A 26,794-nucleotide genomic window follows, 5' to 3' on the forward strand; every position below is an offset into this window, starting at 1 on the left:
GTGTCTGTGTTCCATTCTGACAACCACCGTTCCAGTTCCTGGTTTTTCAGGCGACTGCCGGCAACTTGACAGTTGCTGGGTCCGCTGAAAAATCACCTAAGTGGGACAGGCCCATAAGGGTTAGAAATAAAATTAGGAAAGATTTATTGGTTGAAATAAGAAATATCAATGTTCAAAAGAAGAATTCCTGATTAACTGATGAAGAATATATTATTTTAGAAACTACGGCTGTTGTATAATTCCAGCATTGCAGTTTTTTCTTGCTATTACTGCTAAATGGATAATTGGAGTGATGGCTCCCATCTCAAATGGTTAAAAGGCATAACATTCCATTCGACAAATGTAGGAGGAAAGATATCTTTCAACACTGTTCAAATAGGCAATGCATCAATTGAAATATTGTTAGATACAATTCAAATAAAGGACTGAACTTAGAATGGCAACATCTAGCAACATCTTTGACATTCAACTGCAATTTAATATATATTAAAATAACATTTGAGATATTTTTTTCCAAAATTTTCTGGATATATCACTGGGTCAGGGGATTGTATGAAAGGGTTAGAAGTGAAATTAGTGAAAAACCATAAGGATGTATTCAATTGCATTTTGGTGGTTCCAAAAGTTGTTGACAAGACCTGAAACTAATACTTGTGCTGTGGTCTGACTAGCAATTATGCTTTCTCAATATAATTTCCTCACTTGTTTTACCAAACTTTTAAAGAACTGAAACTAACTTCCTCTTGGAAGACATGGAGGAAAGTCTGGAAAAAACTCTTGAAAGACATCTAAAAAGATGATTTTATAAAGACACGGGAACAAACAGCGCAGGAGACTAATCTGCTGTACTGGATTATATCGTCACAATGCGGTCTCCTCTACAACAGATAGGGTGACCACTGAGGAGCACCTCCATTTGCAGATGTAGAGCACACGAGAACTTGTGCCACGTGGTTAGCAGGTGGAACCTTTGAAAAGTTAGAGATAACATATTATCAGAAAATTGACCATAATTGACCTTCTGTTTATGAACAGAACAGCCAAGGTAGACTGGAAAGAGATCCTAGCAGGAATGACGGTGGAACAGCAATGGCAGGAATTTCTGGGCATAATCCGGAAGACGCAGGATCATTTCATTCCAAAAAGGAAGAAGGATTCTAAGGGGAGTAGGAGACAACCCTGGCTGACAAGAGAAGTTAGGGATAGAATAAAACTAAAAGAAAAGATGTATAACACAGCAAAGAGTAGCCTGAAGCCAGAGGATTGGGAAACTTTCATAGTACAACAGAAGGAAACAAAACGGGCAATACGGGCTGAAAAGATGAAGTACGAAGAAGCTGGCCAGGAATATAAAGAAGGACAGTAAAAGCTTCTTTAGATATGTTAAGGGAAAAAGAGTAGCACAGTCAAACGTGGGTCCCTTGAAGGCAGACACAGGTGAAATTATTATGGGTAACAAGGAAATGGCAGAAGAGTTGAACAGGTACTTCGGATCTGTCTTCACTAAGGAAGACACAAACAATCTCCCAGATGTACTGGAGGACAGAGGATCTAAGGGGGTAGACGAACTGAAAGAAATGTTCATTAGGTGAGGAACAGTATTGGGTAAGCTAATGGGACTGAAGGATGATAAATCCCCTGGACCTGATGGTCTGCATCCCAGGGTCCTCAGGGAGGTGGCTCAAGAAATAGTGGACGCATTGGTGAGTATTTTCCAATGTTCGATCGATTCAGGATCAGTTCCTGTGGATTGGAGAATAGCTAACGTTATCCCACTTTTCAAGAAAGGAGCGAGAGAGAAAACGGGGAATTATAGACCAGTTAGCCTGACTTCAGTGGTGGGAAAGATGCTGGAGTCAATTATTAAAGAGGTAATAATGGGGCATTTGGACAGCAGTAAAAGGATTAATCCAAGTCAACATGGATTTATGAAAGGGAAATCATGCTTGACATCTTCTGGAATTTTTTGAGGATGTGACAAGTAAAATGGATGAAGGAGTGCCAGTGGATGCCAGTATCTAGACTTTCAGAAAGCCTTTGATAAGGTCCCGCACGGGGACTGGTGACTAAAATTAGAGCACATGTTATTGGGAGTAGGGTGTTGACATGGATAGAAAATTGGTTGGCAGACAGGTAGCAAAGGAGTGAACGGGTCCTTTTCCGAATGCCAGGCAGTGGCGAGTGGAGTGCCGCAATGCTCGGTGTTGGGGCGCAACTGTTTACCATATATATTAATGATTTGGAAGAGGGAATTAGGAGGTAGCAAGTTTGCAGATGACACAAAGCTGGGTGGCAGTGTGAACTGTGAAGAGGATGTTTGGAGGTTGCAGGGTGACTTGGACAGATTGAGTGAGTGGGCAGATGCAGTATAATATAGATAAATGTGAGGTTGTCCACTTTGGCGGCAAAAATAAAGGGGCAGATTATTATCTCAATGGGATTAGGTTAGGCAAGGGGGAATTGCAGCGAGACCTAGGCGTCCTTGCACACCAGTCACTGAAAGTTGGCGTACAGGTACAGCAGGCAGTGAAGAAAGCTAATGGAATGTTGGCCTTCATAACAAGAGGATTCCAGTATAGGAAGTTGTATAGGGCTCTGGTGAGACCACATCTGGAGTATTGGGTCTAGTTTGGTCTCCTAATTCGAGGAAGGACATCCTTGTGATTAAGGGAGTGCAACGTAGGTTCATGAGATTGATCCCTGGGATGGCGGGACTGTCATATGAGGAAAGATTGAAAAGACTAGGCTTGTATTCACTGGAGTTTAGAAGGATGAGGGGATATCTTATTGAAACATATAAAATTATAAAAGGACTGGTCAAGCTAGTTGCAGAAAAAATGTTCCCAATGTTGGGCGAGTCCAGAACCAGGGGCCAGAGTCTTAGTATAAAGGGGAAGCCATTTAAGACTGAGGTGAGAAAAAACGTTTTCACCCAGAGAGTTGTGAAATTGTGGAATTCCCTGCCACAGAAGGCAGTGGAGGCCAAGTCACTGGATGGATTTAAGAGAGTGTCAGATAGAGCTCTAGGGGCTAGTGGAATCAAGGGATATGGGGAGAAGGCAGGCACGGGTTATTGATTGGGGACGATCAGCCATGATTACAATGAATGGCGGTGCTGGCTCGGGCCGAATGGCCTCCTCCTGCACCTATTTTCTATGTTTCTATGTTCATAAAACTTCTCTACACTTTAGCCTAACAGCATCCTTCCCATAGCAGGGTTACCAAGACCGAACACAACATTCCAAGTGCCGCCTCACCAAAGTCTTGTACACCAAAGTTGCAACATATGTTCCAACATAATGTTCCAGCGGCTGGACTTGTATACTCTGGAGTTTATAAGGATGAGAGGCAATCTTATTGAAACATATAAGACTGTTATGGGTTTGGACATGTTAGAGGCAGGAATTATGTTCCCGATTTTGGAGGAGTCCTGAACCAGGGGCCACAGTTTAAGAATAAGTGGTAATCCATTTGGAATGGTGACGAGGAAACAATTTTTTTCACAGAGAGTTGTGAGTCTCTGTGGAATTCTCTGCTTCAGAGGGCGGTGGAGGCCGGTTCTCTGGATACTTTCAAGAGAGAGCTAGATAGGGCACTTAAAGATAGCAGAGTCAAGGGATATGGGGAGAAGGCAGGAAAGGGGTACTGATTGGGGATGATCAGCCATAATCACATTGAATGGCGGTGCTGGCTCGAGGGGCCGAATGGCCTACTCCTGCACCTATTGTCTATTTTCTATTGTCTAACTTCTATACTCAATTCCTTGACTGATGAAGATTGGTTTGCCAAAATCCTTCCCCAACACCCTATCTATCTGTGATGCCACAGGCAGGAAACTATGTACTTGTTCTCCTAGATGCATCTGCTCCACAATACTCCCCAAGGCCCCACCATTCACCATGAAGGTCCTACTTTGGTTCAACATCCTAAAGTGCAATACCCCACGCTGATCTGAATTAAACTCCATTAGTCTTTCCACTGCCCACCTGCCCAGCTGATCAAGATCTCTCAGTAATTTTTGATAACCATCTTCAGTGACTGCGTTACCAACCATTTTAGAGTCATCTTCAAACTTACTAATCATGTCATGTATATTCTCACCTAAATAGCTGATATAGATGACAAACAGTAATGGGCCCAGCAACATCCCCGAGGCAGAGAATTGGTCACAGGCCTCCAGTCCGAGAAACAACTTCTACCATGAAGCTAATTCTGCATCAGTTAGCTAGCTCTCCCTGGATTCCATGTGATCTCACTACCAGAGCAGCCTATTATGCAGAACATGGCCAAAGAAATCCATACAGTCTACATCTATCACCATGCCCTTAGCAATATTCTTGGTTATTACAAAAAACAATCAAATTTGGGAGATGCACAAAACTATGATGTCTATCCCTAATCAATGTGTGTAGGAACTGCATATGGCAGCTTACACCAAAGATGCTGGAGTAACTCATCGAGAACAGAGAGACCATTGGGACTATAATAAACTAGACTAAGTGGGACCCGTTGGGTCCCATGTTCACACGGGAGGGCTGGTCCCCCGATGCAATATTCCACCTCTCCACCAATTCCACCTCTCCACCAATTACTTCAACCCAAACAACCATTTGCAGTGCATTTTTACTTCAACGGAAAAATCCATTTGCAATGCATTTTTACCTCAACCCAAACAACCATTTGCAGTGCATTTTTACTTCAAACCAATCATATTTTCATTTTCAAACCACATTAAGGGCACTCACAGTTGAGAAGACATGTGTTCAGTGTTATTCAGAGCTCAGAGAGACGTGACCCTCTGGCTTCCTCCATCTTGCAGAGACTGAATGAGGCACAGCACTTCCTGGTTTTCATAGTCCCTCCCCCTCCCTCCAGCAGGGGCAGCAGACAGAATGGCTAATATTTTTAAAACATTAATATCTCTCTGATTTTTCATCGATGGGAAAAATCCTCTGGTCCTGGAAGGCGGAGGGGGGCCCTGAGCGAGGTGGCCAAAAATGACGGCCGTAGGTCACGGCGTTCTCTCGGAAATCGAAGCACAGTGAGCCAAAAGCGGTCAAGATCAGACTTTTAGTAATATAGATATTAAATATGTCGACGCCCTACACATGGTGACTCTATGCATACCTCGTGTATGGTATGCAAAACAAAGAATTACACTGTGACATGTCACACGTGATAATAAAGTATCAATCAATCAAATCTCTTTCAATTCTCTTTAATTTTATCAGTTAGAGCTACTTCATTCCTCCCCTCAGTCCTCTTGATTTCCTTCTTAAGTCCTCAATCCCCGGCACTATGCCAGGGATACAATTATTTCCACCTGTCTGTTACCTGACCCATGCCTCCTTTTTCCTGACAAGAGCCTCAATTACTCTTGCCATCCAGGGTTCCTAGCTCGTACCTTCCTTGCTCTTTACCTGCACACCTTGAATTTTCACCACCTCAATTTTAAAACTATCGCACTTCTCCAATCAACTTTTGCAAGTTTCTGTCTAATACCATCACAGTTGGTCTTCTCCAATTTAGAATATTAACATGGACCAGCCCTGCCTATTAATACCTATTTTGAAGACAATGGAGCTGTGGTCATTGGTCCCAAGTGTGCCCCCCTCCACCCCTTAGTGATACCTTAAGTAGGTGAAGTTCTGTCCTGTCCCTTGTAGGGCCTTCCACCTATTGCCTGAGAAAACTTTCCTGAACACCTTTGGCAAATTCTACCCCTTCTAAGCCTTTGGCACTATGGCAGTCCCAGTCTATATTGGGAAAGTTAAAATCCTCTACTTTAGATTAGTTTTGTTTAGAGATACAGTGCGGAAACAGGCCTTTTGGCCCACCGAGTCAGCACTAACCGACGATCCCCGCACATTAACACTATCCTACACACACTATGGACAACATTTAAATTTTATACCAAGCCAATTAATCTGCAAACCTGTACGTCTTTGGAATGTGAGAGGTAACCAAAGACCTCGGAGAAAATACACGCAGGTCACGGAGGGGAAGGTCACGGAGTCGTGGAGAGAGGCCGGGTCTCTGGCGCTTAAGGCAATAGCTGTACCGCTATGCCACCGTGCTGCCCTACTGTGACAACACTATTAGTCTTCAATCTCCCGGCATATTTGTTTCTCTAATTCCCTTTGACTATTTGGGAGCCCATAGATCAGGGGTTCCCAACCTTTTTCATCCTGTTTACCCCTGGCAACTTTAATAACACATAAAAATGTTATTTCACTTATTTATGAACAACTAATGAAGAACAGATACCGGTACCAGAACCAAACAGTCAATCAATGAGAAAAAATATGTACAAATCCAGAATCAACAAATTTACCCCCTGGTTAAGTAAAATTTACCCCCTGGGGGTAAATTTACCCAAGGTTGGGAACCTTTGTCACAGATCAAATCCAGCTAGGTGATCGTCCCCTTTTTATTTATCAGTTTCATCATATAGCTTTACTGGGTGAATCATCTATAATGTCATCCTGGATTGCTGCCATGATATTCTCCTTAATCTCCCTCTCTTCATTTACCCACAGCTCTACAGTGCCAGTAACACCTGTGTCCTGGTGTGCCTACCACAGAAACTGCCATAGGAAATACCCTTTGTGATCACAGCAGACACTAGTTTGCTCCGGGAATTATATTAAAACCCCACAATCTGTTGACTATCAAATTCAAATTCATGTTTCCACTATTCGGTTTCTTACCATGTCTTAAAATGATTTATATGTTGCAATCCACTACAAATATATTCAAACAGCAGTATAAATTATATGCTAAGCCACAGGTATAATCATGTAATTTTATACAAATCTGAATGATCAGAAAACATTTCAGTTGAACACATTATACATATGGTGACAGTTTTTTGAATAATTATTAAATACACTAAAACAAAATATTTGACAATATACACTTTAAAGTATGAATGTTATCACTGAATGTTATATATATCTAAGAAAGAAAACCAACATTCAAATAGGTCACCAATACACCAGTGTATTGGGAAAAAAATAGTTACAAAAGTGCGATTTTTGTGTTCCTCAATGCTGGCACCATTCTGCCTCTTTCACTTAAAAGTAATAACATCTTGTAATTTCCCACAAGAAATTCCATTTCAAATTTAAGTTGCTAAAACAAAACAACTTCAGATGTGTAACCAGTAAGCTGTGAACATATCTTAAAGCATAATCAAAATTATTTTGACAGGAGAAACTGGTGTGATAAATAGGTAACTTCCTTATAAACAACAATCAGATCATAATAAATGGTTAGTCTTATGAATATTGAACATGCTCTGAGAAGTTTAAAAGCAATCACTTATAATCCAAGACTGAATGCTCAAGAAATGTATGGGTACTTAAGTATTTGGAGATCATAAGTAGTTCATCAACAAAATATGTTAAATATACAATCCTTCTTCATCTATTTTACATTTACATTAGTAAATAATAAATTGATGTTTTATTACTTGTACATTAAAGTAAAAACACTACCGTCAGTTACCAATTTTAATAAAGCTGAAGACGTCTTTGAGCATAAGTATCTTTTGAATCTCAGGAAAATACCCATCTCGTCTTGAGTTATTTTCCTTAAAAGACATGAAACATCGGTGACCATCAGTCCTCTAATTCTAATACAAAAACTGGTCAAGGAGAGTTGCATGTCCATAAAATTTAGTTTACAAAATGATCAATTAAGTTAATTGATTAAAATTATGTTGAAGGATTTTAAGCTGAAAAAACAGCAAAGATTTGCCTTAAAGAAAAACACTGCAGCTAGTTCAAATAAGACTGTAAATAAATGTATAATTTGTGATGCTATAATAAATCAACATATAAATTTCTTCTTTATCCATCTAAAGTAACATCTTTCAACCAATTATATATATAAAAAAATTAACATCAAGATAAAAATTGCATTATAGCTCATATTAGCTTTGGTTTTCCAAACATGGAGCCTTGCAATACAAATGTTACAGCGTATAAAATATATATGTGTATACCTATGGATATATACACTAAAATTTGTCTCTTTTTCCATTTCCAATGCTACAAGATGAATATTTGTCAATAACAATGGCTGATATGATTAGTGTTTTTGTTTAAGCAAACATTTATTGATGGGTACCACATTCCTTTACTTTACACCATAAAAAGGCATATATTCAGTAGGGCAAACAGTCCATTGCCCTCGACTGTTTGACAGATATAGAGCTGTGTTACTATATTGCATTCTCAGATTTTAACACTGGTCACCATGGATGCCATGGAGATTTTGTAGTCTTGCCAGCAGTTATCAAAGAAAGACTATGTAATTTGAAGGGATTAGCCCCGTTTTGCCTTCATATGTTCCTTGTAGCCATCCTGGTTCCACTGACCCGTGCACTAGGGTTTAATAAGATGAAAAAAAATCATTGAATATACTGCAATTTAATGTAAAATCTGTGCTGTTAAAACTAACAATTTCTGAAGATAATATTAACTTCTCCAAAATCAAGATGGTTTCACTCCTTGCACATTTTAAGGAAATCGAAAAAGTGTAACTTTGCACATCCAAAATTAATAAACTGTGCAGTGGAAAATTCTCATATTCATAATACATAAAATTGATTAGCACTCCCACAGTTGATGACCTCACAGCCAGCAATCTGAATATGGATAAACCATTATCTAATGTTGACACCATTAAGAGTACATTTTGGATGGTTTTAGCTCCAATGTTATGACTCTTATGGATGCTATTGCACCACTAAAGACCAAGGTTTTATCTGGAAGGAAAAAGTCACCATGGAGAAATGCCACAGCAGTGAGATCCCAAAGAACAAAGTGTAGACAGGCCGAACGTAGGTGGCGAAAAAACAAACTACAGGTCCACTACGACATCTACAAAGACAACCTCCGTATCTATAATCAGGAATTGAAAGGGGCAAGGCAGTCCTTTTTCTCAGAGGTTATCAACAAAAATAATAATTCCCGCACCCTGTTTGCCGTTGTCGATAGACTGACAAACCCCTCATCATCAGTCCCTCCTGAGCTCCTGTCCAGCAAGTCGTGCAATGACTTTGCAGATTTCTTCACCGATAAAATTCTGAAGATAAGACAAACAATGTCTAGCTCCACCTCAGGGAACATGGCTTTGTCACCTATGCCTCCAGATTCACTAATGAATCTACAACATTTTAAACTTTTAGATTGTGCATCTCTGACTGAAACTGTTCAACAGCTAAAGTCCACTACCTGCTGTCTTGATCTGCTGCCCACAAGCTTCTTTAAAAATATTTTTAACAGTGTTGCACCAGAAGTACTGAACATAGTAAACACTTCCTTTCAATCGGGGCATTTTCCCAAAGCCTTAAAGACAGCAGTGATCAAGCCCCTATTGAAGAAGCCTAATTTGGATGCCTCAGCTATGAGCAACTACAGGCCCATATCTAATTTAGCATTTTTGGCAAAGATTATTGAAAGGGTAGTTTACCAACAAATTTACTGCTTTATGACCCAAAACAATATTTTTAATGTTTTCCAGTCGGGATTTTGGCCACATCACAGCACCGAGACTGCACTCACTAAGGTCCTAAACGACATACATCTAAACAGTGATGCATCAAAAGCTTCAGTTTTGGTACTTTTAGATCTCAGTGCTGCTTTTGATACGGTGGACCACAACATACTGCTTGACAGACTGGAGAAGTGGGTGGGACTCTCTGGTTCTGTGCTGGACTGGTTCAAATCTTACTTGAAAGATCGGGATTATTTTGTTTCCCTTGGTAATTTTGAATCAGAACGTACAAAACTCACATGCGGGGTTCCTCAGGGCTCCATTCTTGGACCCATTTTGTTCAACATTTATATGCTCCCCCTAGCTCAGATCATAGAGCATTTTAACATATCCTACCACACTTATGCCGATGACACACAACTATATATCGCAGTGTCACCACATGACCATAGTCCCCTACACTCACTGAGCCAGTGTGTCAAACATATCAATGAGTGGATGAACCAGAACTTCCTCCAGCTCAATGCAAATAAGACAGAAATTATTGTCTTTGGTCCCAAAAAATCAAGGCTAGAGGTGAGTGCTCAACTCGACTCAATTGCACTGAAAACCACAGACAAAGCCAGAAACCTTGGTGTAGTTATGGACTCGGATTTGAATTTTAACAGCCATATAAAGACCATTACCAGATCTGCCTATTACCATCTAAAAAATATTGCAAGAATCAAGGGATTTCTGTCCAAAGAAGACACTGAAAAACTTGTTCATGCATATATTTTTAGTAGGTTAGATTATTGTAATGGCATCGTTACAGGTGTAAAAATCAATTAAACAACTGCAGCTTATCCAAAATGCCGCTGCCAGAGTCTTGACCAACACCAAGAAAATGGACCACATTACACCTGTCCTTAAATCTTTGCACTGGCTCCCTGTGTGTAAGAGGATAGATTTTAAAATTCTGTTACTGACCTACAAGGCACTGAATGGTCTAGGTCCAAAATACATCTCTGACCTACTTGTTGTATATGAGGCGCCTAGACTCCTCATGTCTTCAGGGACAGGTTTACTCTGTGTTCCCAGGGTCAGAACTAAAAAGGCTGAAGCAGCATTCGGTTTTTATGCTCCACACCTGTGGAACAAGCTCCCTGAACACCTGAGGTGTGCACAGACTGTAAGCGCATTTAAATCAGGCCTAAAAACACTGTTGTTTACTATAGCTTTTCCATAACCCGACATGCAGGTAATCTTAACCGTCTAATTTTAACCCTTTTATGTGCTCTTTAAAATCGTTTTATTGTTTCATTGACGTTGTTTTATTATTCATACATTTGTCGTATTGCTTATTTTGCAATTTTTAATTATTGGCTATTTTATTTTTTCTTTCCTGTAAAGCACCTTGAATTGCTGTTGGTGAATGGTGCTATACAAATAAATTTGCCTTGCCTTGCCTTGCCTTACATTTACGTGGTTTAAATTTTCTAATGCAACACATTTTTTCTCAGGACTTCACAATGGAACTCCTTATGGGCCATCGTTCCCCCTGCCACATGTGGGGGTTGAAACCCAGGCCAACCATCAGCACTGGCTCTTTTCAAATTTGATGGCCTGGCTTTTTTTTTTTAAACTCTAATTTTTCATGCACCGTTTACTTTGCTATGAGCTTAAAACAAGAAACCTGTTTAGATTTGATTACACGTTAAACGATGGGGTAGTCATTGGAGCTATTGCAAGTGGTCAAAGAGGCGAGAGAAAATAATGTATCTCTAAACCAAACTAATACATAGCACTATCCATTTACCAACATAGGTATGAATTAATGTCCAATGCCATTGATCATTGATCATAATTTTCACAGGGACATGCTATTATTGAAACTACAGTGTTCATTAACAGGGAAATTAAGGTGCGTCATATTTTTAATGTGTATATGCTTGTGCTCAAGAATACAAAAGAAAAGTCTACTCCAGTGCACAGAAATAAATGTGAGGTGGTCTTTACAACACCCTGCTCAAGAGGGTGAAATAATTCTTGGCCATTCTACGAACACATCATGAGAAAACAAAAGTCAATGAAATTGTTATTTTAAAAAGAAAAAAAAACAATTCTAAGGTGGAAAGCTCAGAAAACCATTATGTGATTATGCAGAAAGTAATCACTGCATTGCAGGCTGCCTGTTCATTATCATGGCTTCACTGTGCAGTTATGCCTCTGTCCCACTTAGGAAACCTGAACGGAAACCTCTGGAGACTTTGCGCCCCGCCCAAGGTTTCCGTGCGGTTCCCGGAGGTTGCAGGTGGTTGCCGGAGGTTGCAGGTAGTGGAAGCAGGTAGGGAGACTGACAAAAACCTCCGGGAACCGCACGGAAACCTTGAGTGGGGCACAAAGTCTCCAGAGGTTTCCGTTCAGATTTCCTAAGTGGGACAGGGGCATAAGTGTTAACTGTGCAGGAAGGAACTGCAGATGCTGATATACACTGACGACAGACACAAAATGCTGGAGTAAATCAGCAGGACAGGCAGCATCTCTGGAAAGAAGGAATGGGTGACGTTTTGGGTTGGGTCTGAAGAAGAATCACGAACCAAAACGTCATCCATTCCTTCTCTCCGGAAGGTGCTGCTAAAGTAAGTTGAATTTAGAGATGTCTGTTACCATAGGGTGCATAGACGGCAGACACACTGATAGGACAGTGGAAGCAAATAGTTGCAAAGCTTCATTCTTAGCATTTGGCCTCTGAGGACATGAATACAGCACAAGAAATTCAACAGCTTCACAAATGATTAAAGGTTTAGTCAAATGTTACTTTACCAAATGCATTGTCGACCACCCAAAACCAGATTGTTTTGCATACGTTACTTGGATTTTATCTACTGATTTAATTGGCAGTTATGTTAAACTTTTCCTTTTCAAAATACTTTTGGTTTAAAGATATGCGAAGACAAAATGCATTGTCAACTTCTCAAATCATCACACCCTCATAATCCATGCCGAGTTGGTCAATCCAGATGGGACTTAATCAAAACCTAACAAGCACATGTGTCACTGAATATTGGTCCACTTAATACTGTTGCATACCTTATACCTATATCTCACAGCTTTTACATACTCCCTGTTATTTAACCTCGATAACCACAACCCCCAAGGACTAACACAATTTTAATCTTCTCCTTCCCTACAAACAAATGGTGCACAGTGAAGGTTTCTAGGAAGAAAAATGCTGGGCTAACTCAGCGGGACAGGCAGCATCTCTAGAGTGAAGGAATGGATGATGTTTCGGGTCAAGACCATTCTCCAGACAGATTTGTCTGAAGAAGGGTCTCAACCTGAAATGTCACCCATTCCTTCTCTCCTGAGATGCTCCCTGTCCCGCTGAATTACTCCAGCATTTTGTGTCTATCTTCGGTGTAAACCAGCAACTGCAGTTCCTTCCTACACAAGAAAAACTATTACTCAAGTGGTCCTCGTTGAATGCATGGCAAACAGCCAGTCTGAAATGATTAAAGGTATCATCATACTTAATCCTCTTTTTCACATCAGTGTCTCACAATCTGTTGTGACTTACAATCTTTAGCTAGTGCCAGCAAGCACATTATTTTCAATTCCCCTTCACTTCAACCTTATTTATGTGCCTCTTTCCTTTAGGATGTTGATGAATGACAATCTTGACAGACAGTGGAGGAACATTAGGAAGCCAGTGATGCTTAAAACAAACTATCATTTGGTTTCACACTTGCACACTCTAGCTAGATGTTGACGCTGTTAGATTGCAGATGGAAACTACCTGTGATATGGTGCGGAGCAGTCACACTGCACCCAGGTCAATGGGCAAAGATGCCACTGATGCCAGCTTGGTAGAGGGGAAAATCACACACACAACATTTGCTACAGATGAATCACCATTACTGAAATGTCCTGCAGAAGGCAACTGATATGTACAGTGCATTCAGAAAGTATTCAGGCCCCTTCACCTTTTCCACATTTTGTTACGTTACAGCCTTATTCTAAAATGGATTAAATTCATTTTTTTATCATCAATCTGCACACAATGCCCCAAAATGAAGAAGTGAAAACAGGTATTTAGACATTTTTGCAAAGTAATTAAAAATAAATAACTGATATATCACATTTACATAAGTATTCAGACCCTTTGCTATGAAATTGAGCTTCGGTGCATCCTGTTTCCAATGATTATCTTTAAGATGTTTCTACAACTTGACTGGAGTCCACCAGTGATAAATTAAATTGATTGCACATGATTTGGAAAGGCACACACCTGTCTATATAAGGTCCCATAGTTGACAGTGCATGTCAGAGCAAAAACCAAGCCATGAAGACAAAGGAGTTGTCCGTAGACCTCTGAGACAGGATTGTGTCGAGACATAGATCTGGGGAAGGGTATAAAACAATTTCAGCAGCATTGCAGGTCCCGAAGAGCACAGTGACCTCCGTCATTCTTAAATGGAAGAACTTTGGAACCACCAGGACTCTTCATAGAGCTGGCCGCCCGGCCAAACTGAGCAATCGGGGGAGAAGGGCCTTGGTCAGGGAGGTGACCAAGAGTCGGATGGTCACTCTGACAGAGCTCCAGTTCCTTTGTGGAGATGGCAGAACCTTCCAGAAGGACAACTACATCTACAGCACTCCACCAATCAGGCCTTTATGGGAGAGTGGCCAGACGGAAGCCACTCCTCAGTAAAAGGCACATGACAGCCCGCTTGGAGTTCGCCAAAAGGCACCTATTCTAACAAGATTCTCTGGTCTGATGAAACCAAGATTAAACTCTTTGGCCTGAATGCCAAGCGTCATATCTGGAGGAAACCAGGCACCGCTCATCACCTGGTCAATACCATACCTACAGTGAAGCATGGTGGTGGCAGCATCATGCTGTGGGGATGTTTTTCAGCCGCAGGAACTGGGAGACTAGTCAGGATCGAGGGAAAGATGAACGGAGCAAAGTACAGAGAGATCCTTGATGAAAACCTGCTCTAAAGCGTTCTGGACCTCAGACTGGGGCGGAGGTTCACCTTCCAACAGGACAATGACCCTAAGCACACAGCCACGACAACACAGGAGCGGCTTTGTGACAAGTCAGTGAATATCCTTGAGTGGCCCAGCCAGAGCCCGGACTTGAACCCGATTGAACATCTCTGGAGGGACCTGAAAATAGCTGTGCATCGACGCTCCCTATCCAACCTGACAGAGCTTGAGAGGATCTGCAGGGAAGAAAGGGAGAAATTTCCCAAATACAGGTGTGCCAAGCTTCTAGCGTCATATCCAAGAAGACTTGAGGCTGTAATTGCTGCCAAAGGTGCCTCACAAAGTACTGAGTAAAGTGTCTGAATATTTATGTAAATGTGATATTTCAGTTATTTATTTTTAATTACTTTGCAAAAAATTCTAAATACCCGTTTTCATTTTTTTATTATGCGGTATTGTGTGTAGATTGATGATTTAAAAAAATGAACAATCAATTTTGGATTAAGGCTGTTACGTAACAAAATGTGGAAAAAGTGAAGGGGTCTGAATACTTTCTGAATGCACTGTATATGCCACGAAACATTTAATGTATGGAGAATTTGATAGATAAATTGCATTGAATATCAAGAACATGGAGATGTCCTACTCCAACCCCATACAGGGTTTGTGATGTGAAAGTGGTGGTTAGCTCTATCAACCTAAATGTAGAATCAACCAAAGTATCTGGTAATGGCACCTTAGCACCCATTGCAGCACCAGAGGAAGCTCAGACCCCTGTGGCCTTGCAAGGATATTTTAATGCCGCGATAGGTCAGTGTCCAAATATCAATGTTCTGGGAGTTGAAATTTCCTCCTCCAACTGGCTACAGAGGTCACGATGGCTCCATCCCGAGCATGGCATGGCTCCAGGCAACACCAGCCCACAAGTTATTTCTCCCAGGATTTGTCCTCTCTCCCCTCCCACTCCACTGATGCCCTTTGCTCATCAACTGATGTGGTTGCTCATCAACTAAAAACTCTACACGACCAAGTTGGTGAAACTTGACAGCCAGATCCACTGGTACTCAACATTGTCCTCCAAGGGTATTTGGAATCTGCTTCACTGATAAACCTGCAGAAACCATACTGTTCAAGAGCAATGCAGCACTGTGTAAGAGCGCAAGGACGGGGCAAGGCACAAAGATATCTTGTAGCTGTGTGCTACATGCACCCATGTAGAAGTAGAACTGTTGTCAGAAGCAATGTGCCTACTTTCTCTTTTCTCCCTCTGGAAGAAGATACGAGAGCTTGAAACCTTGGATGAACAGCTTGTTCTGCAATGTTTCAGGAGTCTGATAGCACCTGGAGTCTCTTGCATGCCTTTCCTAGAGATGCTGTCACATACTATCAACCCTGCCCCATGCAGTTATTCTGTCTTTGTACTTTAATAATTTTTCCACTATTTCAGAATCTTTGCTTCATTCTAACTCTGCTTCTATGATGGAATCCACTTAAAACAATACATGTGTAGAGTACAACTGCTCTATCTGCAGCAAAATGAAATGAGCTGTGGTCACTGCAACGTTGGACTTTGGTCGCTGTAGACTAGGCCTTCCTGCACTTGTGAGTCAAGAATAACACCATTCTGCAAACTGGCAAAATACTCATAGACCACAAAATAATTTGTGCAACATTGTTTCTTGGCTTACAGTGGATTCCCGATCTGAACTAAAGCTAGTAATATTTAGGAGACTTGTATTGTATTGTAAGGTTTTCTTGTGGCTGGAGAACGTGGGCTTGAATGCTTTCTCACTAAGCATAGTGTTACAGTGGGTTGAATCTTCAACTAAGATTTTCAGATGTGCCGTCTCAGATTCCTGCTACCAATCTATTCATGGGCACGAGCTCTAGGACAGAGTCCATTCTTTACCCCCGTCACTCCAGGCTCATTGAAATGGGTGAAAGTAACCGGTTGAAAGGCGAGTAGAACCTTTACATAATTTAATGAAGTTTGTGTGTCTGTGTGTGTGTGATCACAGACCCGGTGGACCATCACCAAGTCTCATCACTGTTGAGTTAGCGCAGGTGGTTATACAGTCAGATGTTGTGCCACACTACACTTGCCACGTTGATGTGATGGGGGGGATCCAGTAAGATTACACACTGAAAATTCATTGGGAACATAAAATACACCCGCAACATGTGAGCATCAGACTAGGGAAAAGCAGTGCACTAACACTGAACCAGCAGTTTTCTCAAATGCAACATTAGTAAAGTAACATTGATGACTTAAGGGCCTGTCCCACTTAGGCTATTTATAGGCGACTGCCGGCGACTGTCATAGTCGTAGCAGGTTGCTGAAAAACTGGCGACTGGACTGCCCTTCGACATAAAATTTGAAATAGAATCATTACTTTAACAACAACAAAAAAATGAAGTCAGCACCGTGGCAACCTACGCCACCTGGCAACAACTTACGGTAACCTGGCGACAACCTAGATTAACCAACAACTACGACAGCACCTACGTCAGGAGAAATCAAGCTACGTTCATTTGCATCAAACCCACTTGTTGAAAATCCAGCGGTGACCAGAAAGACGCTACGACTCTTTGGGCGACTGAGGAGACTACTCATGACCACACAGGCGACACCCCGGCGACCATGTGGCGACAGCCTAGTCGCCTGTAGTCGCCTAAAAAAATAGCCTAAGTGGGACAGGCTCTTTAGTACTTTCGCCTGATATTGATAAATTTGCAAACTTTCATCAGTAAACCTTTCTGCAACATAACTAAATAAATAAACCAAATAACCAATAACTGTTAAAAATGACCATTTTCCCAATGGGCAGCAGAGAAAACTGATGGTAATAGCAAAAGAGACTGGTTTGGACACAAACCTTTCACTCAACAGAGGGTCATATGAACAAAACAGTTTATAATGATGAATATCCAACTCGACAACCAATTACAGTTCCACTTCTAATGGGATGATACAAACTCTTACTTGTATGTGAAGGCCAAATCAGCAAGTTAACATCGTAATTCCAAAACACACCATGTTTTTGAAGATATAACAACTGTTTTTCAAAAATGCAAAGCACTATCTAATAACAAATTCATATTTGAACAGTTAATGACACAGCACTTTATTTGATATTTTGACTTTCACGACAAAAACTTTTATAAATAATCTTAAGACTTACCATTAGTGAACACTGCCCCCTGTGGGAAAGAGAGCTCATGGCTGTGCTCCGCTTTGCAGGCATACATGGCTTTGGCATGGCTGTTTCAAAGACAGTTACAATAAAACATATCATTTAATTACTAGTAAACTATTTCATAGCAAAAAAGTTAATCAGATAGTTATCAGAGAAATATTTCACAATGTACATGGGGCATTATTTGTGTAGGGAGGAACTGTAGATGCTGGTTTAAACAAACGATTGACACAAAATGCTGGAGTAACTCAGCGGGACAGGCAGCATCTCTGGAGAGAAGGAATGGGTGACGTTTCGGGTTGAGACCCTTCTTCAGACGTCATGGTAACTATTTTAAACATCTGTGTATAATAAGGTTACAAACATTTCAGTCCATTTTTTTTTAACATTTAAATTACCTGTTACTGTGATCAAATATTATTACGATATATCTCGTATTGCATCAGTGACCTGGAATGAATATACAGATGGACACTGTTCTTCAGTCAGCAAAGCTTTGAGTTGTCAAAACAATTGTTGACTGTTTCTAAGTAGTGGGAGGACAATGCAATACCTCGCGACTCGCTGCTTAAAACAATGGTGATGCTTTATCATCTCCTGAACACCACTATAATGCAGCAAATTATGTGCATTAGATTTTGTTTCTTTAATTGTTTTACAGGTGTGTTTATGTAACTAACTGAAGACCAACATTAAAGGTAGACAAAAGTGCTGGAAAAACTCAGCGGGTGCAGCAGCATCTATTGAGCGAAGGAAATAGGCAACGTTTGGGGCCGAAACCCTTCTTCAGACTGATGATGGGTTAGCCTTAAATGGACCAACATTAAATGTAGGTTCCTCTTCTATACAAGTCTTGATTTTTAAGCATTATTGCTCTCTCTCTTTCTCTCAAGCAAAGGTCAGTATCCAGACACCTCAGTTGGATCAAAGTGACATCCAAAAGTAACATCTTCATCATGTTGACAGCATTGGAGCTATATTGTAGCTGTTTTTGGTGAATTTGGACGCAAGCTTCCAGCTGCAAAAAGTACAGTAGCACAGGACTTCAAGATGCCATAGAGCCCCAGAGTGAATTCTGCCCCACCATGGAGGTCAGGACCATAAGCAGAGGTCTACAGAAAGCAGGAGGCATATAATACTGCAGATGCTGTAAACCGGAGTGCGAAGAAAAATGCTGGGGAAGGTGAGCGAGTCAGGCAACATCTGTGGAGAGGAATCGACAGTTGATGTTTCGGGTTGAGACCTTTCATCTGGGTTAGTGGAGAGGAGATAACTAGTATGAAGATGTGATGAGGGGTGTGGCAAGAGCTGGCATGCAATAGATGGATCCAGGTGAGGAGAGATGGATTAGAGGAAGGAGGGGAAGAGGGGTTGAGCTAACCGCTGAGGTTGGGAAATGATTGCTGGAGGTAACCAGGGGCTACAGATAATAAAATCTGATGGGAAAGGAAGATGGAGCATGGGACCAAAAAACAGAGTGTGTAGGAAGGAACTGCAGATGCTGATCCACACACAAAGATAGACACAAAATGCTGGAGTAAAGGAATGGGTGAGGTTTTGGGTCGAGACTTATGTGTGCAGATGGGAATGGGGGGAAGAAGTACTAATTGGGAGGGGTGTGTGGGAGAAAAATGGCTGAGAAGGAGCAGGGTGTTATGAGAAAGAAGGGTGTGAGTGGGAGGATTTGGGTAGATAGAGGGGCAAGGGCAAGTTAGCTGGAATTACTGAATTTAATGTTCATGTAGTCAGGTTGTAGTCTGCTGAAGAGGAATAAGAGGTGCTGTTCCTCATGTTCACATTTGGTCTCACCCTGACACTGAAGAAGGCCAAAGACAAACAGCTGAGCATGGGAAAGGGAAGAGAATCGAGATTTCTGGCAACTTGGAGCTCCAGGTGGCCATGGCAGACAGAGAGTAGGTGCTCACCAAACCAGTTGCCTAAAGTGTTTAAACATCCTAAATTAACACTGTACAATGAGTGACGTCGTTCATTGTGCCAAATGTCTTTCTCTCATTGTACTTAGCGTCAGGTGTAATTTTTCAGACATTGCAAAATGCTTAGAACATCAGTGTTTCCTGAAATCATGCATGAAAATGTTGTAATTCACCTCATGAACCATCTCAAGTGAATTCCTGTGCCAGTATTTCAACCAATTGAGTTAAGAATTAGTGGAGCAGGTGACGTTTTGGGTTGCTGTGTACCGGCTGCTATCCCAATGATCTGATTCATCTGCTTCAAATCTACTTCATCTATTCTATTAATATTATAAATCTATTAATCCTGAAGTATCCGGTGCTTATAGCGTTACAAGCAAAATAATGTAAATATTTCCAACAGAAAATTAGACTGTAGGAGATCCTTGAAAAGCATCTCCAGTTTTGTAGTCTAACAATACTAAATAAAGAAACACGTTAGACAGTCATATAATCTGTTTTTGATGGGCTTTGAGACCTGCATGAAAGCTGGAGGAGCTCAATAACATCATTAGAACTTGGTTTAGTTTAGTTTAGAGATACAGTGCAGAAATAGGCCCTTTGGCCCAATGAGTCCACGCTGACCAGCGATCGCCGTACACTAACACTCCTACACACACGAGGGAAAATTTACATTTATACCAAGCCAATTAACCTACAAACCAGTACGTCTTTGGAGTGTGGGGGGAAACCGGAGCTCCCAGAGAAAAGTCACGGGGAGAACGTACAAACTCCTTACAGACAGCACCCGTAGTTGGGATTGAACCCGGGTCCCTGCTGCTGAAAGGCAGCTACTCTACTGGTGCGTCACCATGCCACTTAGTAAAGAACAATTTAACAGACCTGTCATTGTACATGGGAATAGTGTCTGGATGCTCATAGGAACCACTTAATTCCTGAAAAGACTCCTGATGTCAGGAATTTATAGAATATTTTATAACAGGTTGGACAGGTGAGGCTTGTGTTACTGAAGTTTAGAAGAGTGAGAAGGACTTGACTGAAACATTACCAGCATGGGAATTCTTAACAAAGTGTTTGTGGAGATGATGTCTCCCCCTCCTTTGGTTTAGGTTTATCATTGTCACCTGTACAGAGGTACAACGAAAAACTTTGTTTTGTACGCTGTCCAATCAAATCAGATAATACTAAATATAAATACAATCAAATTAAACTCAAGCATGTGGGAAAATCTAGAAACCGGTTTCATTGTTTAAAAATAAGACCTCATTAATTTAAACCAGAGATGAGGTGATCATATTTTTCCCTCAGAGGGTTATGGGTCTTTGTGGGTTCTTCCTCAAAGGTGGTAGAGCGAGATAGATTTGTTGGGGTAAGCTGGAATGTGGAATTGAATTTACTATCAGATACCCATTATTATCTTACTAAATGACGTTTCGGGTCGAGATCCTTCTTCAGACTTCAGACCCTTCTTCTCGACCCGAAATGTCACCCATTCCTTCTCTCCAGAGATGCTACCTGTCCCGCTGAGTTAATCCAGCATTTTGCAATTATCTTCAGTTTAAACCAGTATCTGCAGTTCCTTCCTACACAAAGTTTTGGACAAGTTGGTTCAGCCTTGGTCATGACCAGAGGGATGGATAGAGCCATTAACTGGAAAATAAAGCTCCTATTGGGGGGAGCAAAGATAATTGCTTCTTGCTTCCCACTATGTAATCAGCAGAATTTCCACTCATAGAGTGATACAGTGTGGAAACAGGCCCTACATCCCAACTTGCCCACACCGGCCAACAATGTCCCAGCTACACCAGTCCCACTTGCCTGCACTTGGTCCATATCCAAACCTGTCCTATCCATGTACCTGTCTAACTGTTTCTTAAACGATGGGATAGTCTGGCAGCTTGTTCCATACACTCATCCATGAATGGAACAAAGATGAACAACATTGTCAATCAAAGAGCAGTGATAGTAAGATGCATCTTTAAATCCAATCTATTTTGGGATGATGGCACGGAGGGAAAATGTCCCACTGAGTTTCTCCAGCATTTTGTGTCTATCTTTGGTAGAAACCAACATCTGAAGTTCCTTCCTATACCTCTTACTGAATGGTGAAGCAGGTTTCTAAGGCTGAGCAGTCTCAATTAATGTTCATGAATAATGACAGCAATAATTTAGTTCAATGATAAAGTTTAAACACCATTAAAAAGGAGAAAATATAGACTGAAAACAAAGTTCATTTCTTACCATCTAGAAGAATTTAGTTTAGGAGTGCCAATATTTTCAAACAACTGAGTTCTGGATGCAACCCTAGGGAGATGGGTAGATAGTTTCACAAATCATGTTAATTAAAAACATAGTTTTTCATATGATTAAGTATATTACATTTCATGCTCTTGTGAAAATGTTAATGCATTAAATTCATCTTTGTCCTTTGAAACAAACATGCTCCATAAAGTCGCAACTATTCTTTCATCATGGTATAATAAACAGAATCATTTTAAGGAGGAAGAGCTCAGGTACAATTTCTTATCTCCTTTTATGCATCCATGTCTTGTTTGACATCTTGCTCTTGTGGCACGGAAACCAGAGCCTAGTATCTTCAGTTTTCCCACACTCCTTACTTCAACCCTCAATCTAACCAGGTCCCAGTTATTGTTGAGGACTATGTGACAGCCATTCACAGCAGTCTTTGTCTGCATAAGGATTGGGAAGAGCTATTAAAATATGCATGTAATTTCCTGACTTTAAGGAAAATAAGATGTTTTTTCTCCCGTGGTTCATGATATTTTTCCCATCTGTTTCTTTTTGATGAATGCTCATCCAGAAGGTTTTGAAACTCTGTATCCAGAATTTACTTTTTGTTTCCTTTGTCAACTCAAATGCTGACAACTGAATCCAAAAGAGGTGCTGGTTTGTAGGTTAATTGGCCACTGAAAAGAGTATATAGGTGAGTGGAAGAATCTGTGGAGGGAAGGGGTAGTTGATGGGTATACGGACAGGAGAGTCAAATAGGACAAATGTAACTGGATACTTTATGGTCCCAGCAAACCTTGTGGGCCAAAGTTCCTATCTCTGTATAATTCTACGAATATTTCTTTACCGGCTAGCTAGTAATTTAAACTCTAACTATTCCATGAAATGCACAAAAATGAATTGCAGGGAAGAATCAATGTGATTCTTTGCATATAATTAAACAACACCAAAGCTTGCATCATCAATATATTATTAATTGATGGTGAGACATTTACCTCATTAATAAAGAAACAAAACATGGAAACATTAAATTTAACATGCAACAACTTAGTAGTCTCAGAAAGTACTAAATATCTTCATAATCGGTAAACTGACATGGTAATTGATCGTGCTATATTAGGGAACATGATAGATAATGTGTACCCAGCAAGATTCCACAAATGGTAAACACGATGTATGGCTAGTTGCAGTGGCGGACTGGCCAGGGTGTCAGCTTGCCCAATGGTGTGGGCCCCTATATCAAGTGGGCCCCTGATGAAGTGGGCCCCCTTTGTCTCCCGGCAACCAATATTTGTAGACCCAGTCTGCCACTGGCTAGTTGTATTATGTATTACTTTGCTGTAGAAAGAAGGACCAACCTCGGTTACGTATCCAAGTCAAATGTGCCATCTTCTGGCTTACAGATGAAGGAAAAAAATACCAGGATGATTTAACTAATTTAAAAACAATTTGGGCTCGGAATTCAGATGCGCAGTTCCAATTCCTCTCAGTTTCATCAGTATAACTACATGAGCTCCTCTAATTCTGGTCTCTTGTTTATCCACAATTTTCATTTCCTTATCCCTTGAGCAGTTATGTGTCCAGCTGCATGATTTGTGAAACTGGTAAACCACCCTGAAAAAATTCTGGCGCTCTCTTCCCTCCCCTGTTCAGGCCTCTCCTTAAAACTCACCTACCAATTTTATAATTCCTTTTCCTAATATCCACATACCGTTCAATACTAAATTCTGATTGTTAACACCCCCATAAAACACTGAAAATTAATTTATTATTCTAAAGACATCACAGAAATGAACCATAATATATATTAGCCCGTAAATTCAGGATGCAAAAAGATGTTGGTTGATCACAGGATGTTGAAGTCATATTGCCAACTCTGAAAGTTTGATTCTAGTAAATTCATAATCAAATAATGTTTCAACCATCAGATGTGCTGCAGACTTCCAATGTGAAGACCTTCATGACACAGGGCCTCAGACTTCCTCAAATTATAATCAAGATACCTAATAATGCTTTGTTTTGAGATACAGCATATAAACAGGCCCTTTGGCCCACGGAGTCCATGCCAATCAGCGATCCCCATACACTAGTTCTATCCTATATACTAAGGACAATTTACCAAAGCCAATTGACCAACAAACCTGTTTGTCTTTGGAATGTGGGAGGAAACGGAGCTCCCGGAGAAAACCCACATGGTCACAAGGAGAAAGTACAAACTCCGTACAGACAGTACCAATAGTCAGGATTGAACCTGGCGCTTTTTGTCAGCAATTCTACAGCTGCGCCACTGTGCCTCCACAATAGTTTGTCTGCTTTTGTTAAAAAATCTTTATTTGTGGTTTTGTGAGCAATTCCAAAAACCAGAATGACGTCCAAAGACAGGAGAGAAAATCATTCTCTCGGTCTCTCTCCCCCTCAAACAGCTCAGAACTTGGCCTCTGTTGTTGCTCACCCTCCGTCCCAAGTGTGTTCACGAATCTTACTAATGCTCTCAATTGAATTTCAAAACTTTAATATCAATATCCCCTGCCCCCAACCAGCACCACCAACACAATGCCACTTTGAGTCTAACTTCACTGCAGGAAGCCATGTTTTTGGTGGTGTGAGTTGAGAGTTGGACTCTGTTTATACAAGTTATACTGTATGGACATTTATGCTAAAAGCACTTCTGTTTACGGAGACTTAATTCTAATACATTGCCGTGAACCTAGTTTCAAATGACCAACTATTATTCTGTGTCTTGTAGTTTCTGGGAGAAGGGAAGGGCTTGAGCAGATTCACACTGCCTATTTACAGTTTCAAGAGATTATACATGCACTCACAAAAATAATCTTCTCAATGGTAACATTGGTAATGTTTTTAAATCTATCAATTTAAACTATTTCTATCAACAATGTATTTGATTTGAAGTATGTGGCCGAATATTTTTATTTTAGTTTTAAAATATTTTAAATCATAGAATCATGAAAATGTTCAGCACTGTAACAGGCCCTTGTAGCCTTCTGACTGTAAAGCCCATCTATGCTAGTCCCATCTGCCTGCGTTACGCCTGTATTCCTCTCCTATCCAAATGCCTTTTAGATGTTGTAATTGTATCTGCCTCCACTACAGATCATTACAAATATTTACCACCATTTCTCATAAGGAATAAGAGTAGAATTAGGCCATTTGGCCCATCAAGTCTACTCCACCATTCAATCATAGCTGATCTATCTCTCCCTCCTAACCCCATTCTCCTGCCTTCTCCCCATAACCTCTGACACCTGTATTAATCAAGAATATATCTATCTCTGCCTTAAAAATATCCACTGACTTGGCCTCCTCAGCCTTCTGTGAAACATTTACCCCTCAGATCTTGAAACTTCAACCCTCTCACCTTAAAAGTGCTCTTGAGTTCAAAGCTTCAGTGCCCTGACGATTTATCCTATCTATCCATGCCCATCATAATTCCATAAACCTCTTTCAAGTCACCCGTCTCCTGTGTTCCAGTGCGAATAAACACATCCTATCCAATTTGTACTTATAACTGCAGACCTTCATTCCAGACGATAGAATCTCTTCTGCACGCAGCCTATTGTCACAGTATCCTTCCATTTGTGCTGTGACCAAAATCCAACATAATACTCATAGTGTGACCCAACCAGCGTTTTAGACAATGCAACATGATATCTCAACTCTTACAGCTTCAGCTTCAAGCATAGCAAATGCCTTTTCACTGTCCTATCCACCTCTCTATATAAACACTTCTAAGGTGCCTGGCATTTATGTTATATGTCCAACCAGAATTTAACCTCCCAAAATGCAAATGTAGAAGCAAAAATCTCCATCAGAGGCCCAGCAATCTCCTCCCTTGCTTCTCTTCACATTTTTCACTGATAGATCCTGTCTGGTCCTGGAGATTTTCTACTGTAATGTGCTCTAAAGTTTCTAGCACCTCCTCCTTCCTGATAAAGATGTGCTCCAGAATATCAGCATACACCTCTCTGAACTCTCCAGCTTCTGTGTTCTTTCCCTGGTGAATACTGATGAGGTTTTCATTTTAGGATCTCATTCATATCCACTTGCTCTATTCTCCTGAAAGGACATTTTCCTTCTAATATATTTAAAAACATCTTAAGGGCGACCTAATCCGCGAGTTCTGGCGAGTTTGCCCGCGACTCATACTCGCAGCATGGTTGACACGAGGTCGTAGGAGGTGTTCGTAACTCTCCTTCATGCTCGAGAGTGGTCTCCGCATACTCGAGGCCTCAGCTAGGTCGCGGCGTTTTTCTCAATGTGTTAAAAAATGCCCGTGAATAAAAATAGGTCGCCATGGAAAAAAATAGATACTTTTTTTACTCGTAGGTTTCGTCGTAGTAGGTCATAGCAGGTCGGCATGTTAGTCGTAGGTAATCGAGGTTAGTCGTAGATAGTCTTCATCATAGTCGAAGGGAGGTCGAAGGAGGTCTTCTTCACTCTCCACTATTCGGTGTCCAATTTTCCCGAAGTTAGTCGTAGCTAGTCGAAGCTAGTCTTCAACATAGTCGAAGGAGGTCTTCTACATAGTCGAAGGAGGTCTTCAACATGTCATTTTTTTAAACTCTTCTAAACTCGCCAATTAGGTCGCCCAAGTGGGACAGCCCCTTTAAGATTCACCGTACTCTTACTTGCCAAGATCATGTTCAGTTTGTTCCTAGTTTCTTTTTTAGGTTTTTCACAGTATCCCCTATAAACCTCAAGTGACTACTTGCACAATTTCAATATTAAAACCTATATTACCATGTATGTCATCAGTAAAGTGTAAATGGTTCACTGAATCAACACCAGTGTCAAATGTGTAGTGAAAATGTTAGACGGTCATAGACTCATATAGCACGGGCACGGGTCCTTCAGCCGAATTTGTCCATGCTGACCAAGATAAGTTTGTCCCATTTGCCCACATTTGGCTAAAATCTT

General features: G+C 40.8%; 1 protein-coding gene across 1 annotated transcript in view; it reads right to left on the bottom strand.

Moving 5' to 3' along the window:
- Positions 1-7,137: 7,137 nt before the first annotated feature.
- arhgap42 (Rho GTPase activating protein 42) overlaps positions 7,138-26,794 on the bottom strand; it is a 254,861-nt gene continuing 235,204 nt past the window's right edge. Inside the window, exons 22-24 of the mRNA XM_033022363.1 lie at positions 21,851-21,913; positions 17,661-17,740; positions 7,138-8,390 (exon numbers count right to left, since the gene is read on the bottom strand). Coding sequence (XP_032878254.1) covers positions 8,302-8,390; positions 17,661-17,740; positions 21,851-21,913 — 232 coding nt within the window. The 3' untranslated portion in view covers positions 7,138-8,301. The remainder of the gene's footprint in view (positions 8,391-17,660; positions 17,741-21,850; positions 21,914-26,794) is intronic.

The sequence above is a fragment of the Amblyraja radiata genome, chromosome 6 (assembly GCF_010909765.2).
Source record: "Amblyraja radiata isolate CabotCenter1 chromosome 6, sAmbRad1.1.pri, whole genome shotgun sequence".
NCBI lineage: Eukaryota > Metazoa > Chordata > Chondrichthyes > Rajiformes > Rajidae > Amblyraja > Amblyraja radiata.